This window comes from Armigeres subalbatus, chromosome 2, assembly GCF_024139115.2.
Source record: "Armigeres subalbatus isolate Guangzhou_Male chromosome 2, GZ_Asu_2, whole genome shotgun sequence".
NCBI classification, from domain to species: Eukaryota; Metazoa; Arthropoda; class Insecta; order Diptera; family Culicidae; genus Armigeres; species Armigeres subalbatus.
In genome coordinates, this window is record NC_085140.1 from 246,270,234 (window position 1) to 246,288,278 (window position 18,045).

Below are 18,045 nucleotides of genomic sequence, written 5' to 3' on the forward strand. Positions count from 1 at the left end.
TTGTTCGAGGTACCCCCTAGGGCCAGCGAAGGTATCCCCAGGGGTACATGTACCCCAGGTTGAGAACCGCTTCGACCAAATGTCCTTTCGACTAGATGCCATTCGACGAACGTCCGAAAGCCAAAAAGAAATACTCTGAAAAACATGTATTTTAATTGAAAAAAAAACGTTACTAAAACAAAAAAAGTTCTGGGAAAATTATAAAAAAGAATGCAAATGACATTTTACAACACTGGTCATAATATGTGATTTTTCTGAAAATTATTCATTACTGTTACTGTTATCCTTAAATTGCTGTATCAAAAATACAAAAGCCCTTAATAAAAGCTACTCTTGAGTCCAAGCAATAATTCCTTATGTCAAAATACGTATGATGTTATACTGAACACGATTGCAAAACCTCGCCCAAAACCAAGTGGCTCGTGCCAAATTTCACCATTTTATTGTTGGTTTCGCCTGGAACTGCTCAATTCAAAGAAGTTTTCTATGGAAATTCGAAAGCATATCTCATGAAATATTGGAAGAATCTTCCATCGAAATTTGTTAGAATTTCCAAGAAAAAAATGTCAGAATTTTTCTTCGAAGTTCGGAATAATTTCCTGTTTAATTTGGTAGAACTTTCTGGGGGAAAGCGGGAAACATTTTACGTGGGAATTCGGAAGAATTTCTTGTGGGAATTCGGAAGATTTTTTTGGGGAAATTCGCAGGAAATTTTTTCCTCATGAATTTCTTGTGGAAATTCGACAATATTCCTCGTGGAAATTCTAATAAACTTCCCATGAAAATTTGAAAAATACCTCGAAAATCGAAAGAATTGTTCGTGGAAATTAGATATATTTTTTCGTGGTAATCGAAATCGAAAGAAAAACAAATACAAAATTTAGAAAAATTTCTCCTGAAAATTCGAGAATAAAACCCTTGGAAGTTCGGAAGAATATCCCAAAGACATTTTGAAGAATTTCTCGTGGAAATTTGAAAGCATTTCTCGTGGGAATTCGAAAGATTTTTTCTTGGAATTTCAAAAGCATTTTCCGTTGAATTTCATAACAGTTACCCATGAAAATTCGAAAAAAAAATCGCATGGAAATTCGGAAAAAAATTTCATGAAAATTCGGGATTTTTTTTTGTGGAAATTCGGAAGAACTTTCTTTAAAAAGTCGGAAAACTTTCGAAAAATTTCCCGTGGGAATTTAGGAATTTTGCATTGTGGTAATTTAGGAGAATTCACTACGAAATTTAATAAAAATGGAAATTTGGGAGAATTCCTCGTGGAAATTCAGAAAAACTTTCCGTGCAACTTCGAGAGAACCAGCCTGGAAATCGAGGGAACTTCCCGTGGAAATTTAAAAGAATGTTTCGTGGAAATATGGAGAATCTGCCGCGGAGATTCTAGAGAAATTCTTGTGGAATTTCGGGAGATCTTCAACGTCACGTTCAAAACGCCTCCGTCGCGTTGCCTGTCAAAATTACGAAAAACGACGCAGAAAACCATTTTGAAACCAGCATGAACCTATACAATAATTTAACAAATTATTATGCTATCCCGTTGCTATTTCTGTGTTCTTTTTTTTTTATTTAAAGTGGCCGTTATATTTAAAGCAAAATATCAGTAGGTACAAAAAACATCGGGCATCGAAACAAATATATCAATGTTCTGATATTTAGGAAATATCGGAACGTCTGTGATTCCAATATGTATAACTGGAAATCTATTTATGTTAAACTAAATTGAAGCCAACAAAAACGGTCAATAAGAAACTTAAGACACGCCTTATCCGATTCTATATTCACTGTCGTTGAACATCAGTTCCATATCGCGTCCATCTCATCACTCATGCCAATAACATAATCGACTCATACGCAACTCATTCAAAGTAACTTGTTTCCATCACACAATCCGTACCCCAAGTTTTGTCGAATCATATCTTTCCGAACAATGCTTGTCCTCCTCTGTTTCCAGAACGAAGTTCCAAACCATTTACAACCTAAAATATTCTCTGTATGTTCTCGTTTGTTATCCTCTTTTGCTATCGTTATAATGCCTTTCTTACTTTCATTTTATGTTTGCTTATGCTGAACTAGCACCGGAGTTAGGGCCAAGGAATTTAATATAAGGCAAAGTATAGGTGAAGTTCAATTTCATCGACAACTGCAGAAGAAATTATTCTTTCCAGAATTCTAGACCAGTATTAACAGAATGCTGTTCGCCGGTTGAGGGTGCATTGCTTGAAACCGCCGTGTAACTCGCACTCACAGTAAGCCCGTGCCAACAAAAAAAACGGAAAAGGGACATTCGTGGCTTCATTTCATTCCGTTAACCTCCGTTTCAGTTTCCATTTGTTTCGTTTGTTAACCTCCTTGACGATTTAGTATGTAAGCCAACAAAACAAATCCACAGCCTAGCGTTTACACAGCGACAGGTCACTACCTCGACATTGATTCCAACATTTCTTGACCGTTTTCTATTGATCAGCTCGGGCCGGATACAACCGGCAGCGGCGGCCTCGGCGGTATCAACCGATTGGACTGTGCACGATTCGATGGCCGATAATCAGACTGGCGCCCGGCAACACCTGCCACTGTCGTTGACCAGTAGTCTCCAGCGAGACCTGCAGCAAAATATCCCGCTAGATCGAACTAGAATTCCCAATAGTAGCGCTAGTAGTAGTACTTACAAGAACACCATCTACACCGACATTGCCCTCGGGCGGTCCATCCAGAACGTGATGCGTCCATCGTCGATCGGAGGTTCGCGCTTTGGCGCGGCTGCGACCTCGTCAACCCATCCGGAGACCCAGCACCAGGATGAATCGCTTTGCAAAAGTGCTTTCAACTTTTTGAAGGGCGGCGGCAACAGCCACAGCATCGCCAGCTGTACGGCCAAGCACCCGCACAAGTGTGTTCAAGACTTAATCAAGGAGGAATTCGGTGGGTACGGTGGCTCGACCGGATCCGGAAGTCTCAGCAACGCCGGAAGCTTAGTGAACATCCACGTCGAATCGGATTACCCACCGCATGGAGGTGGCATTGCGGGCATACCCGGTGGGTTTCAGTCCAATCCGGGCTCGGGCCGAAACAGTCCGTCCCACCAGCTGTTCCACCACGGATCGCCTCCGAAACTGCTCAACGCAATTGGCCACTCGATAAGCATACCAAACAGTACCCGGGTCAGTCGAGCTCCGTCACCGTCGTTCCTGCACGCAGTCGCCGGAGACCATCCAAGGTTGGAGCAAGTTCCAATTTTTTTTTGTAATTTTTTTTTTGTTATGCCATTTTTCTCGTCGCAATAGTCAGACATTTGTTTTGAACCTTTTTGGTTGTGTTTTGTTTTTTACCCAATGTCTGCGTTCTCAAGTTCCAATTGTACTCGTTTCACATACATTACCGTTAGTTGGAGTGACTTTTTGAACTGACATGTTGATGTTTTTAGAGTTGATTTTTTGTCTTGTACTAATCGAAGATGACACGAAACTATCGAATAGAGTTATACTAAACGAATGGTTCAAATATGCATACCAGATTGATGATAACGATTGCGATAGGGAAGTGATTTCCCGTTTTTGATTTTCCCTTGTGTGCTAATCATCAGATACCCCTACCCTTCTAGAAATCCATAGTTGAAGCGAGTAGCGCATAGTTTAGATAGTCGTTTTTTTTAGATAGGTGGAGGACTTAATCGACGGCTTGCGTGCAACAATGTTACAATCCAATTCAACACGCAACACTTCGTCTGATGGCGTTCCTTTGATTCATTTTTTTTCTATGTCATTCCTATGTATGAACAAGAGGTGGAGACGTGTTATTGTTGAAGCAATGCGTAAACAATATGTTGGTGCGAAAAACTTCTTACAAATAGTTTGGAATAGCTTAGTTTTAGTTAGAATCTATATAGTTGATAGTTTAATAAAGTTGGTATTGTAAATTATTCATAGCAGCAAAAACGTTTGATGACTTCATTATATTACTAATGTGATACAATATTGAACAAGAAAGGAGAAACTCAGCATCTGATGAATTGGAAAGCACTTTGATCATGACAACTTTAGTAACAAAGTGTTTTGCTCCAATAGAACACGATTCATTTCAGAGTACTTAAAATAATTATAAACTGCTAAACAATATTTTTCTAAACTTTTTATTTCACAAAAATGATGTTGTTTTCACCATATTTTTTCGATGTACAGGGGACAGGGGTTAGACAAAAAGGTTGAGATAGGTAAAATTATGTCGAAATTCAAATCAGCATAACTTTGCGTAACATAATCCGATTTTGATAAAACCAGGACCATCAGAAGCGGACACTCTTCTAGTATATTGTTCCTCTACAAAACCTAAGGTTGGTCCTTGGCCACCGGAGATGTTCCGGGTTTTCCAAGGGCGTGTTCAAGATGCATTTCTTCCAATGCTTATCATGTTATGTGACGTTCACTTTCATTGTGTTTTATGCTTTCTCCAAAAACTAGAACTAATATGCCGACCAATGGTTGCTGTAGATTGAGAATCTATGAAAACTACTCAGAGATATGGCCATTTCCGTAAAAACGGTCCCGGGAACATTATAAAATGATAACAGATCAGAATAATGCGAATATTAGTACCCAACTTCATGGCCTGGCAAGACGATGATTACAGAAACATTTCCAGAATGATAGTGTCTACAGCCACTCTTACAGCAGGTTCCAGGGGCCTTCCAGGAGGAGCCGGTTTCGGCACCATCTGGAACCATGCATACATGGGTGTCAAAATTCATGTTTTCCCAAGACGATGAATATAGGATCGTTATTGCAGATACATTTTGAGGACTGTAAGACTCTCTGGCCAATTTGTAACAGGTTCCGGGTGTTCTGCGAAAATGACATTTGTTTAAGATATATGGCCAATTTCGCACCGTTTTCACGAAAATGGCCATATCTCTGCGTATACCCAACGGATTTTCGATCTGCAACCAGCATTGGTCAGTATAATAGTTCTAGTTTCTGGGGGAAGCATAAAACATGATGGTAGTGAACGGCACATAAAATGACAAGCAGAAGAAAAAATGCATTTTTCACATGACCTCAAAAAACCCGGTGGCCAAGGGACAATCTCAAGTTTTTCATAGGAAGTATACTAGAAGAGTTTCCGCGTCCGATGGTCTCGGTTTTACCAGAATCGGATCACTCTACGCAAAGTTATGATGATTTGAACTTCGACAAAAATTTGCCTATCTTAACCTTTTTGTCTAACTAATTTTATCAGTTAACGCTGAATAGGTCTTACACTTACATAGATGAGCTTTTCTACATTTTATAGATTTTACTTAAACTGAGCTTGTAGGATTAAGATTTTCTTACAATTCTGTTTAAGCATCAAATAGATCAAAATTTCAACTAAAATTTTTCAATTTTCCATCTCTGGATGGACAATTCTACGCCTTTGGTGCAAGACAAACTGGCAAAACCTGTATAAAATCTTAGCACGTACAAAATTGAAGGAAAATTGGCGCATGTTGTAACTGATGAGAACAGAAAAGTTGCTTCCCGTTTCAAATGACGGGCAACCCCAACAAACATTGAGAAGCGTTTATACAGCCAAAACTTGCCTTCTTCAGCTAAAAAACTAGCTTATTCAGCTTAAATTGTTTATTCAAGACGGTCTTATAGTGAGCGGAAGAAGTTAACAATCTCACTCTGACCACAGTATTCGCAATATCGATAAAATCTCAGTGTCTCCATAATTGCCAATATTTTCCGATAATTTTGTTGTTTTCCACCACACTGAAAGACATAACGATAGCAGGATCTCACTCACTCTCATGCATCTTGACATCTGATCACCTCTTGAACCCGAATGAAAAATATTATAGAAAAATATTACCATTATTTAAAAAAAACTAGCATTTAAAACGATACATTTGTTGGGTTAGGGACAAAAGGTCGAAAGACATAAGGTCGAAAGGACAAAAAGTCGAGAGACAAAAGGTCTAAGGGACAAATGGTCGAAAAGGACAAAAAGTCGAAAGGGATAAAAGGTCGAACGGGATAAAAGGTCGAAAGGACAAAAGATCGAAAGGGAAAAAGGTCAAAATCAATAAGATCAAAATTACACAATTTTTAACAATGAACTAAAATTCATTCCGTAAGTACAACTAGTAGATGGATTTTTAGGTTTTCTAAATATCACATCGATCTGTCAAAATGGTGCAAACCGCACATCAAATACATCAATGCTCGAAGTGACATTTAGAAAACCTTAATCCATCTATTATTTGCACTCATTGAATGCATTTTAAAAATAGTGAAAAATAAAAAGGCATTTTTTTTGCCAACTGTTTGGGACAACTCTGTCTCGCGCAATGCAAGTTTTATTCATTTCCAAAATCAACAATCTGCTTTATCTCTAACAAAACTATCTAGACACTCATAATATTGTTTCATAGTAATTTCTCCTTCTTTGAAACTATGGTCCAGGATACAGTTTTACGCGGAAAGATGCATTTTATGCCGAAACTATATTTTTTAGAAAAAACTGTTGTTCTACAAAATTGTTCGAAATAGTAAGGCCATCATTATGGTGCTACCAAAAAATAGGGTGGCCCATAGCACAAAAAAATTTAAAAATATTTTTTTTATTTCTCAGAATACTGACATGTTATGTTCTACAAAGTTGTAGCGCGGCTTATTCCAATAAATTTTGCTAAAAAGCTTTTTCTGTAGCTCTTAAGTTGGCTGATTTAGAGCAATTTTACCTAATTGGATTAGGGCGCACCTCAAAAAACAGTATTTTTAGCTACTGTAGCTTTTGTTGTTTTAGATTTCTCGAACAACAAAATTGCCTTCTTTTAAAATATTTCGGATCTTTGTCATTATTATTTCCGACAAAAACAAAGCTTTGTCGTTGGTTCTCTTTTGTCGCTTGTTTTAGACGCAATCCATTTGTCAAGCCAACACACGAGCGTGCCAGTTGTGGCACTATTCTTAATTTTGGTTCCTATTATGTAAAATCCCATTGTTTTTCTTATGGGATTGGCCAACTGGTGCGAAGGACGACAAAAATTAAGCAAAATCATTTTGCCTTTCTCGTATACAAAGTATACGTAAAGGCTATATGTTCGCTCCAAAAACGAACTTTTTATAGGAGGCTCGGAGACCCATAGTGTTATATACCGATCGACTCAGCTCGATGATTTAAAGTGATGTCTGTATGCGTGTGTGTATGTGTGTGTGCAAAACCCGCCAAAACTCACTCATTGTTCAAGCACTTATCCTTAATCGATTTGCTCGCAAAAAATTGCATTCGACGCAGAATCCTGTCCCATTGTTTCCTATTGATAATTGGCCAGATCGAACTATGTGCTCAGAAGTTATGGGCTATGGCTAAAATACTATTTTTATAACACACGAGAAAGGCTCCATCACCGCTAGGTGGATGACCCTTGATTTTTACAATTATGGTTTGTTTAATTTGGAGGAGATTAGAGTTGTTATCGTGTACGAGCCTGCTGGACAGCAAGCCGTTAGGGAGGGATAAGTTCAATATCCAGTATTTCACGAACACGAATAACCGTCTTGGTTGATCTCAGTCGAAAAGCGTAATAATTATATGTTTTCCTACGAAGCTTCTGAGACAAATATTGTTTACTTATGATAATAGATATGAAAAAATGATAATCAATTTTTCAAGCTTTTTTTGCTTTGCTTGACTGCTATTAAATTGAATTTTATTTGGGCAAGTCGCCAAACTTGTTATGCAAAATTTGATTTTAAAAAAAACAGAAAGGTTGTGCACAAGACACGACCACATAGTAGACGTTGAACTACATAAGGCCTACGTTGCGATTGATCTTTCTGTCTTCACTAAACGATTGTGTTTTCTACTTTGAAGACGTTTCTTCTCGAATCAGCTTTCTTTTATAAAGAAAAACACGATTTATTTTCAATATTGCGCCTTTCTTTATCTTTCTTTATTTGGAGCAGGGAAAATCCCGTTTTAGTTGAATTATTCATGGAATCTTCCTCAAACGGGCGCAAAACCTCCTCTTCTTTTATATCAACAGATAACAATATTTCCAAATCTATAAAAGGTACCCCGGGGCAAGCGAAAACACGCGGTAAGTAACTACCGGGAAAAGCAATTAGTTTTATTTTAATTCAATGGATTTTCAAGAGAAATATCATTTTTGCAATTCCTGATCATAAAACCTGGTTTACAGTTGTCATTTCAGTGATAAAACGGCCTACTTTTCCATACCAACAGAATGGGTGCTTTAATGACCATTATGCAACTCAAATGGGTTGCATAATATTCATTATAGCACTCATTTGGGTGCTATAATGAAAAACCAACATTGGGACAGTAGTTACATGACTACATTTAGCTGAATTAGTTTGGGTGAGTGTTTAAATAGTGTACTCTAAACGTCTCGTAATAAATGAAATGGTTTGTTGGACATAACATCACAATTTTCCAAAGGAAATTGCATCCATCGCTTCATAGCTTTTCAAGCAATGCAATTTGGCACGATAAGATGGAATCTTATTGCTCTCTGCCGCAACATAATTTATTGGCATGAATGATCATGTGGAGTAAATTCGATTGTAAAATTTTGGTAAAGATTTATCATATTAAGATTTATCATATAAGCCCATTTTTCGTCATTGCAAAAAATAGCGTGTGCAACTTGTTGCAAAACTCGTAGTATTTATCTAACTCGGCAAGCCTCGTTGGATAAACGTACAACTCGTGCTGAAAAAATCATCTTTTTGCAACTAGTTGCACAAACTACTATTCTAAATTTATCATTGATGTGGAAGGTAAATATTTTGAGCAATTAATTAACTGTGTGACATTGAAAACGATTTAAAAGTTTTAGCGGCAATTTTCTCTTGCTCTTGAGTTCTGAGTGGGACATATCTGAGCAACATTTTCGATAGACCCATTTTAACTGTTTTTAAATTGTTGTTTTTTTATTAAAAAAAAATAACTTCGACAAACGTATATCATATGGAGCTGAGTCAGATGCATTCGTTTCGTTATTAAAAAGTTATTACCAAATGTGTATTTTACACTCTGAAAATTATCTCCGCTAGAAAAAAGCAATGGTTAAAACTATGCGATATTTTTCCGTTTACATTGCAAATCATCTATTTATTCTACAATGGGTCAACAGGTTTTGTCTTGTGTTTTGTTATTTTCAAACTTCACATCAGATTTACATATTTTCAGATAAATAAAGTGCTTAATACATAAATTGACTATTTCGTTCTATTGCAAATTAACAACATTTGCCTGAAACATTTCTTTTGGAGTATTGATGTATGTAATAATTTGTATTCTAAACAGAGAAATCTTCATACGAAAAGTGAATAAAATTTGCTTATCCTTTCCACATAAAACATTTGGTACAAGAGTAAGCTAATGAAGAACAAGACAACTGCCGATTAAACAGAAGATCGGCTGTTGTCTTGATTTCATATTTGTTAACATTATAATCCCTTTCTTGTTGCAAAAACAAAAGTTTGACAAGCAACCAAACTACATCCATGATCTGAAAATATTACGACTCAGAAAGAATATTAACATTCTAAATTCCTCAAATTAGTTTCGTTCGATAATATAAACATGAATAAGTCCCACTTGCCCCATTTGAAGGAGTAAATTTATTTCTGTCATTTTGTATTTGAATAAATGGCTTCCAACACGTCTACACTTCAACAACAAAAGCATATAATGATGTATCCGTCGTTAAAGTTATGAAATACCTTGTTTTCTAAGCATGCGATAACAATTTTGCTGAACCAGGTATGGTAGGTCCCACTTGCCGCGGGGTACCTTGCATAAACATGAATTTCTGTTTGTCTGACCCTTATAGACTCGGGAACTACTGAATCGATCGACGTGAAATTTGTATGCAGAGGTTTTTGGGGCCTGGGAAGGTTCTTAAGATGGTTCGAGTCACCCCTCCCCCTTAGGAAAGGGGGGCTCTCATACAAATGAAACAGAAATTTCTACATAACTCGAGAACTAATCAAAGAATAAATCAATTTCAATTTCAAAGCAAAGCGGGACAATCAATTCTCGATTGTAGAAGATCTGAAACGAACAGCGCCTTGGATACGTCTCGACGACCACTTAACAGATTTAAACCAATAAGTCGGCAGCGTGCCTTATAGCTGGGTAAATTATTTGGGTCATTCCAAGGAATACGATGTAGAGCGAAACGGACAAATTTGCGCTGTATTGCTTCGATTTGCATTATGCTGTTTTGGTGAAAGGGAGCCCAGACAACAGGTGAATATTCTAGTAATAACCTCACTAAAGCACAGTAGAGCGATATTATACATTGGATATAATTGTAGTGCTTTGTTATGCGAAAAAAAAATATGAGTGTTTTGAACGCTTTCGAGGTAATATAGGCGATGTTATCCTTGAAAGCCAATTGAGAGTCTAATAACACACCCAAATCTTTAACAACAGATTCTCATCTAATACCTGTAGGTCCAATTTTATAACAAAAGTCAACCACAGAGCGCTTATGTTTAAAAAAAGAATTGCAGAACACTTATCGGCGTTGATGACCATGCGATTTGTCTCGCACCATTTGACGAAAGTGTCGAGCTGACGTTGCAAAAATCCAATTTCAATCCTTTCCAATCACTTACAGCATCAAAACCTAATCAGAATCTTGAGAGAAAATTTTACTTGTCTGCTACTGGCCCCATCCATGCGAATGAATTTTTGCAGCGTCTCTCTCTGACGCGAGCTTGTAATTCTGCGACTAACGGAAGGTTTATGCTACGCGCCAAGCGATTATGATTTGCAATTTGAAGAATATTGGTCTCCGCTCAACCTTCTCTTTTGTAAAATGAGATGCCCTGAAAAGAACCGACTTATTATGATAATTTAGTAAGATGATGGAATTATGGTCGCTTATATTCATGAACAAAATTTCCACAAGACAATTCAAATTATTTGAAGAAAAACTCGTTATCTCATCCAGACAAAAACGTAAAATCAGAGTTTGCAGAATTGACAATGATGTTTGATAAAAAAAGGTATAAATCTCCCTCAAACGTGCCAGGCCACGAAATCAAGCTTATCGTAACCTGATTGGCGATTTGGCATTACATGAAGAAAGAGACACAGAAAGATGACATTTCAAATATTTACAAGGATACGAAGTTTAAGTTTTTCTCGAAAATTCTGAAACCATTTAGGCCGATACAAAAATTAAAATAAAACAATGATGTCCCTCCCCTCGAATTTTTACTTCCCTTTTAAAAAAACTAACGGTTCTCGTACATTTCAAAAAAGAGTATTTTGGCCAATTTTCAATATAAAACAATGGGGAATCCTGTCCTCGTCAAATGCAACTTGTTGCGAATAAATCGACGAAAAGAAATTTACGCACCGACATACAGTAGAGATGAACGCCGTCGCGCCACGCCGCTGCCGCCGACATTTCTTGCATCGGTGCGCCGCTGTTTAAAATTTGTCACGACGCTGATCTATGATTTTTCACGCCGATACAAATTTGCAGAAGTTTACAGAATTTTCCGTGGAAAGTCCGTAGATTCAAAGGAATTTGCGTAGAATTTCCCAATTGATATCCACACAGCTTAAGGTAATTATACAATGAAGTTAGAAATCGGCCATTTTGTAAACCACGTGCTTTTCCAATATTTTTTTCAAGAGCACGAGATGAAAGAACCATAACGCGTATGGGACTGAAATAATGGTAGATCATTTGCTTAGTTATGCTGAACAATCATAATTTGAGTTTCGACACTATACGAAAATTATTATACCAGATTTGGACTTTTGGAAATGTATGAAAATAAACGTGTGGTGAATTTGAAATTCACCACGGGTTTCATTCTATAATCACCTTAAAGTTAAAGCCACTGACAAACTGACGTGCATCTAAATTCCCTACCCTGACCGAAAATATAAAACGGCCGATTTAAATATCGAGTAATCGCTTATGTCAAATTGTCACAATCACAATGTTTTGCGAAATGTGGTTATGTAAAAGAGGTTATAAACTACAGAGAAAGATTGTCGCTTCGGTTTTATTTGTTCTGCTGTCCGAAAAATGTTGAATACAGAACTGTGAAATCATATGGATTTTTTTTTTCATTGTCTCTATCCCAGCCAGGAAACATGTTCCGGACAGCCACGACAGCAACAGTCTTTCTCTATAGTTTATAACCTCTTTTGATTAAGTCGAGAAGACGAAGGTGCAAGCTGCAGGAAAATTGAACAGCTGTTCCATATAAACATTACGTACACTCTCAAAATATTTCACACAACTGCGGATGCAAATAATTTCAACATCTTAAAATGATAAGAAAATTATTTTGAGCTTTTTAGTGGAATGTTTTCACCTGTCATAAGACGAGTTTGAACAATCCCATTGAATTCCACCACTTAATTGTATCCTGACAGATACGTATTTCGACCTCAACAGTAAGGCCGTCTTCAGTGTCTTGTACTTGACTCGACTTGAAGAAAATGATCGCAGCTTACACTATTTATACTATGCGTAGGTATAATAATTTATCTAGGTACTTATCTTACTACGGTGCTTATTTCTACTCGCTTGATGCGCTTAATGCTTAGGTATAAACTTGAAGAGCCAGGAGCTACCATTTCCTTGATCTTTATTCAACAACCGCGTTTGTACCTGTCGGTAGATTTCCAAGCTCTCAGCAACATCAAGTTTCCACGGAGAAGAGACATTTCTTAAAATTTTAATGTTTGATGTCGTAATTGAATGATTTTCCTGATATACATGTTCAGCTACCTTAGACCTAAACTCATAATTTAATCCAATTATCAGTTTCCCTCTTAGCCTTACTTACTTCTGCAATATGTTCTTTGAACCCTACATCTAACGATCTTTTGTTTGACCTACATATACTTTATCACACTGTGAACAATTAATTTGATAAACCCCGGCCTTATTTAACATTTCTACTCTATCCTTTGTGGAGCCCAACAGTGTCTTCAGTTGATTGCTTCTGCTGGAGAATACTAAATCCATGCCGAATTTCCTCAGTCGATGGCGTAGCTGGTGGGTGATGATGTGTCGATCATGGGGACCGATACCCTCTTCAGCGGTTCATCGATCGGTGTTAGTGTTGTCAGTTCGTTTTCCGTAGGTTCCTCTGCTTCTTGTTGATGATTGCTTGTATTGTTCTTTCCTTGTATCCATTGATCCTCGCTGTTTCCAAGATGTGTTGTAGCTCCTTCGTTTTTCCTTCTTCGCTCAGGGAATCGTCTGCATCCTGTGGATCATGTGATGAAAAGCTGCCATTTGTGCTGATACGAATGATTTGATGTGTATGGGATGACTCTCATGGTGTTGGTGGGCTTCCTGTAGATTTCGAAGTCTAATGTTGCATTTGTTCCTTGATAACCAGTAGATCCAAGAAAGGTAATTTACCTTCCTTTTCCTCCTCGTGGGTGAATTTGATGTCTTTATGCACGTTGTTTATCGCTTCCAAAATCCTGGGTAGATCTTTCCGGTTGATGATGCTGAAAATGTCGTCCACGTATCTCCACCACTTCTCAGGTAGTACTCCTTGTTCCTCTAGGTTGTCCTCAAATTCGCCATGAATAATTCGCACAAAACGGTGATAGCGGATTTCCCATAGGTGCACCCTTCGTTTGTTTGTAGAAGCTTCCACGGAATGTAAAGTAGTTCTCATTCATGCATAATCTTGCAAGCTTGAGATACATCTTTACCTTTCCTCGCCATGTTGTATCCGTCCGTTGTCCTAGTAGCCAATCCTCCAAAAGGTTCAGAGCATCCTTCACTGGAACGCTCATTCGACGTAGCGGCATTGTTCCCAAGCGTTCCAGTGAAGTGCTGGGAACTGACAATGAGAACGCTGCTATCAAATGTCAGGAAGGTGGAAGTCAATGGATAAATGGAATCATGTCATAGATTACTGCAAAATACCATGAAAACCTCCATGCTCCAAAAAAAAATCTATGAGACGACGAATCAATGAAAGTATTTAGATGCTCCATTTGTGAACTTCAATGGAATTGTAGAAGTCTGTCGGACAATACTTACTCAAGAATGACTGAAGTTTATAAACAGTTATGCATTTCTTCCACTCACTTTAAGCATATGATGATTAAATCATGCAGATGGAATTGATGGTTGTAAAAGGAGTACTGCGGTTGAATAAATGAGTACACACATGCACGTCAGATTGTCGGTGTAAAAACTTGAAAAAACTTCCATAGAATATTCCTCTGAAATTTTGGAAAGCTACTAAGATGAACTTCTAGTGGAAGTTTCCGAAGAATTTCCTGTTTAAATCCAAAAATAAATTTCATGGAAATCAAGTTTTTGAACGAAGAGGCAGCGTTTGGCAGAACACCATTTGTTGTTGTTGTATAGCCGAATATGAAGTTTTTTGGTCTTAAATGTCATTTGATCGCAAGGGACATACGGCTGAAAATGTCTTTCAACTGAACTGCGATTCCCTGGCAGCAGATCACATTACAGTATTTCCTCCTTGCAAGTTCCATGTCCGGTTTGTCCTAACAGGTCATGTGGCAGAAGATGCCGTTTGGCCGAAATAATCGTTTGACAGAAAGGGCCATTTGGCCGAAATGTATATTCGGCCGAAAGTGTCGTTTAACTGAACTGGTCGTTTTGGCAAATAAACATCATTTGGCAGAATGGTTGTTTGGCAGAAAGGACTGCCAAAGACCATTTCCACGAAACAGAATTTGTGTTCGAACGCTCAGGCCATGCAATCATTTGAGCCAAATGACCTGAACTTATAAAGAGGAAAAAACGTACCGTCATCTGCTGTCAGGCAATCGGTGTCACGAGCTGTCAAATGCATCCAGCAGCCTTTTGTGTGAAAGTATTGGTATTCACTATAATAGGTTTTTGTTTTACAAAGATTTTTCCACTTTGAAGATTATTCCAAAATAGCCGGGCAGCCAAATATTAGACATTTATAAATATGTGCTGATATCCTAGTATATAAAATATTATGGGAACAAGTTTACAAATTCGCGAATTGTAAACACTTTGACTGTGCTAATAAGAGCTTACACAGGACTTATGGTCAACTGTGATACACAGGGGCGTCTCGTGGACTTTTGCTACACCTGTTCTACCATGCTGATAAAAAAAATATCATCAAGCTGAGTGGTTTCGAATGAAAGTTGGACATTTAATCTAATATTACAACCTTTTCTTGTACAACTTAACCAAATTTAAAAAAAAAAACAATTTAAATAGAAAAGATTTACAAAACAATAAATGACTTATTTTTCTCTTTTGTTACAAAAATGATTAAAATTTAGATGCACTTGAAATTTTAGACTCTCGCAAATCGTCTAAAATCTAACTTGGTAACAATTGGCAATAACTGGATATTGCTCAGAATAAAGATCTTTCATATCGGCTCATTTCACCATTCAGGGTACACGGGTCCCACCGCCGCTAATATTTAAACTCTCACATATTTTGTTGCTATGAAAGAAATGTTATTAACCATTATTAGTATAATAATTATAGTATATAATTAGTATATAATTATGTATACAACAATAATACAACAACAATACAACAATAAACAATTATTATTGTTTGATGCGACCCCAGATTGTGACGACCAATGAGTCACATTTAGAAGCTGAAATGTGTTCCAGTCATTTAATTTTTCAAATTTAGTGAAAACTATACCTTTTTCTCTAAGTTGATTGATTTTGAGTATTCGTAAAAAAGCATTATTTAATGTCTCTTTTAAAAACGCAAATATTAATTTAATATTGTTCTTGATGCATTGCATATTCATCACGAGAAAAAAGAAAAACAAACTGTTTCCAATCATCGGCGCGAAAGCGTGCGCGGTGCGCCTTTCGGCAAAGCACAGCCCGACACTACGATCGAGTCTAACCGAAGGTGCGTCGCGTCGTTGATTGTTCTCGCAGCGCGTCGAACGGGTTTGACTCTTGCGCGCATAGCAGAACTTGCAACTAAAAGTGCTTGCTTCGCATGCGAAAGAGGATGATGTGAGAAAATGGAGAAAGCTGGCAACGCTCACGCTGGTTCTCCGCGCGGAGAACGAGTGAGCATACCAAGGAGGAAATTATTTCAAATCATTTGTCATGGCGCAAAACTTAAAATTTGACTTCTGGCAGCGCTGCTGTTGGTTTTTCATTATAGATTGTACGACTGGCAAAAGCTTTCTATGTGATGGGGTGTGGTTTTTCGGAGAAACACACATTCAGCTGCAATTTGACTGTACGCCAAGCATGTGGCGTTAACTTGATCTGCCTACGAAATAGTTTGTTTCTTTAGATATTTAGATGTTAAAATCATTTGAAATATTACGTGAAGCTTTGTTTAAAAAATTTACTGAGTAAATTATTTGCCCTAATAATTAATTGCCAAGACATTAATTTCTTACTTCTGACCTAAAAATGGTTACCTGTTCCATGAACAGGTAGAACGTATGGACGAGTCGCCCCTGGTGATACAAAGAAGAAAAATAGTCAAAACAAGAAGCAGCGTTTTTGCAAGTCTCATTTCAGGGGCGAACGTCTTTTTCGGCACATAGTTGAGTGTGCACTGGGTTGGTACGCAAGCAAAAACGATCATGAGTTTCTTAGATTTGGAACTATGCAAAAACAAACGAGCATGCTTGATTTCTATCCGTTAGATGCCCACGTGTTCCATTATACTAGCCCAAAAAACAGTAGATCAGTGCTCTTGAACAGTGTGCTGTGTTCATAACCTTTTCAAACGCGAACACGCGTTCTCTTGTTCAGAATGCATCTCTGCTCGACTTAATAGCCGTTTCGAACAAACGTTCAATTCATTCGAATGAAATTTGGCTGGATGGCTTTCGGTTCAACGTATTATTCGGCCAAGTGGCATTCATACAAATGGCTTTTCGCCGAACGAAGGCAACGCCTTTCCGCCGGCGAAGGCAACAAGGTCTAATGTTATTTGATCGAAGCTCATTCGACCGAAATGGACATACGGCCGAAAATGTCGTTTGGCTGAACTGGTCATATGATCAAAAAAGTCGTTTGGCCAAAAAGGTCATTTGACCGAAAAAGGCCGTTTAGTCAAATGGGTCCGACCATATTATCTGTTCCGCAAATTATATTTTTGGCCGTATGACCCATAAGCAGGCATTGCATTTTATCCCATCATTCGATCTTCTGAGCAAAGATATTGATGATATTCAGGGATTTCGATCTTAGTTATCTATCTGCTCAGTAAACAAAGTACAATGTTCGCCATGGAGAAACATTTTTTCACTGTTTTTGTTGTAGCAACGCCCTCGCAACGTGAACAAACCCCGAAACACGCTGGCTATCTGGATCATCATTGAATGCTCAAATGATAATATCTTTCCAGAGTGCTCTTTGATTAGGGATAATATCTTTGCATAAGCAAAGATAATATCCTGTGCTCAGATGATATTGCAATGCCTGCCCAAAAGATATTTTCAGCCAAATAGCCCCTTTCTGTCAAACGAGCATTTCAGCCGGGCGGCATTTTTAGCCAGATGACTTATTCGATGAAACCACCATTCCGGCCAAACAACCTGTCATGGCAAACGATATTTTCAGCCAAACCGTTTCTTATCTAATAAACGTTTCGTCTAACGTCCATTGCGGCAAAATGAATTTCGGTTGCCCGCTAATTTTTTTTTTTTTTTCGATCTAACAACCCTTCCCCCTTTTAAACAATTTTCCGTGGAATTCCCGTAGAAATCCAAAGAACTTTCTATTAAAAAAAGTTTTATTTAAATAGTTTTCTGTGAAAGTTTGAAAAAAATTGCGTTGAAGTTTTGAAGAATTTTAGTGGAAATTCCGAAGAATTTTCATAGGAATTAAAAAACGCGTGCGGATTCCGAATAATTTCCTATGGAAATTCTAAACCAATTTTTGGTCGAAATCCAAGCATTTTTGTTGAAATCCACGTCTTGAAAAATCTCCCGCGGAATTATTTCTCGGGAAAATTCCAGAGAGTTTTTTTTGTAAAATTTTCTATTTCGAAGAATATTTGACAAA

At 37.6% G+C, this 18,045-nt stretch overlaps 1 protein-coding gene across 1 annotated transcript in view; it reads left to right on the forward strand.

The window, feature by feature from the left end:
• Positions 1-18,045, forward strand: part of LOC134212024 (protein bunched, class 2/F/G isoform) — a 540,084-nt gene that overhangs the window by 169,113 nt on the left and 352,926 nt on the right. Inside the window, exon 4 of the mRNA XM_062689516.1 lies at positions 2,474-3,223. Within this exon, the coding sequence (XP_062545500.1) occupies positions 2,474-3,223 (750 nt within the window). The remainder of the gene's footprint in view (positions 1-2,473; positions 3,224-18,045) is intronic.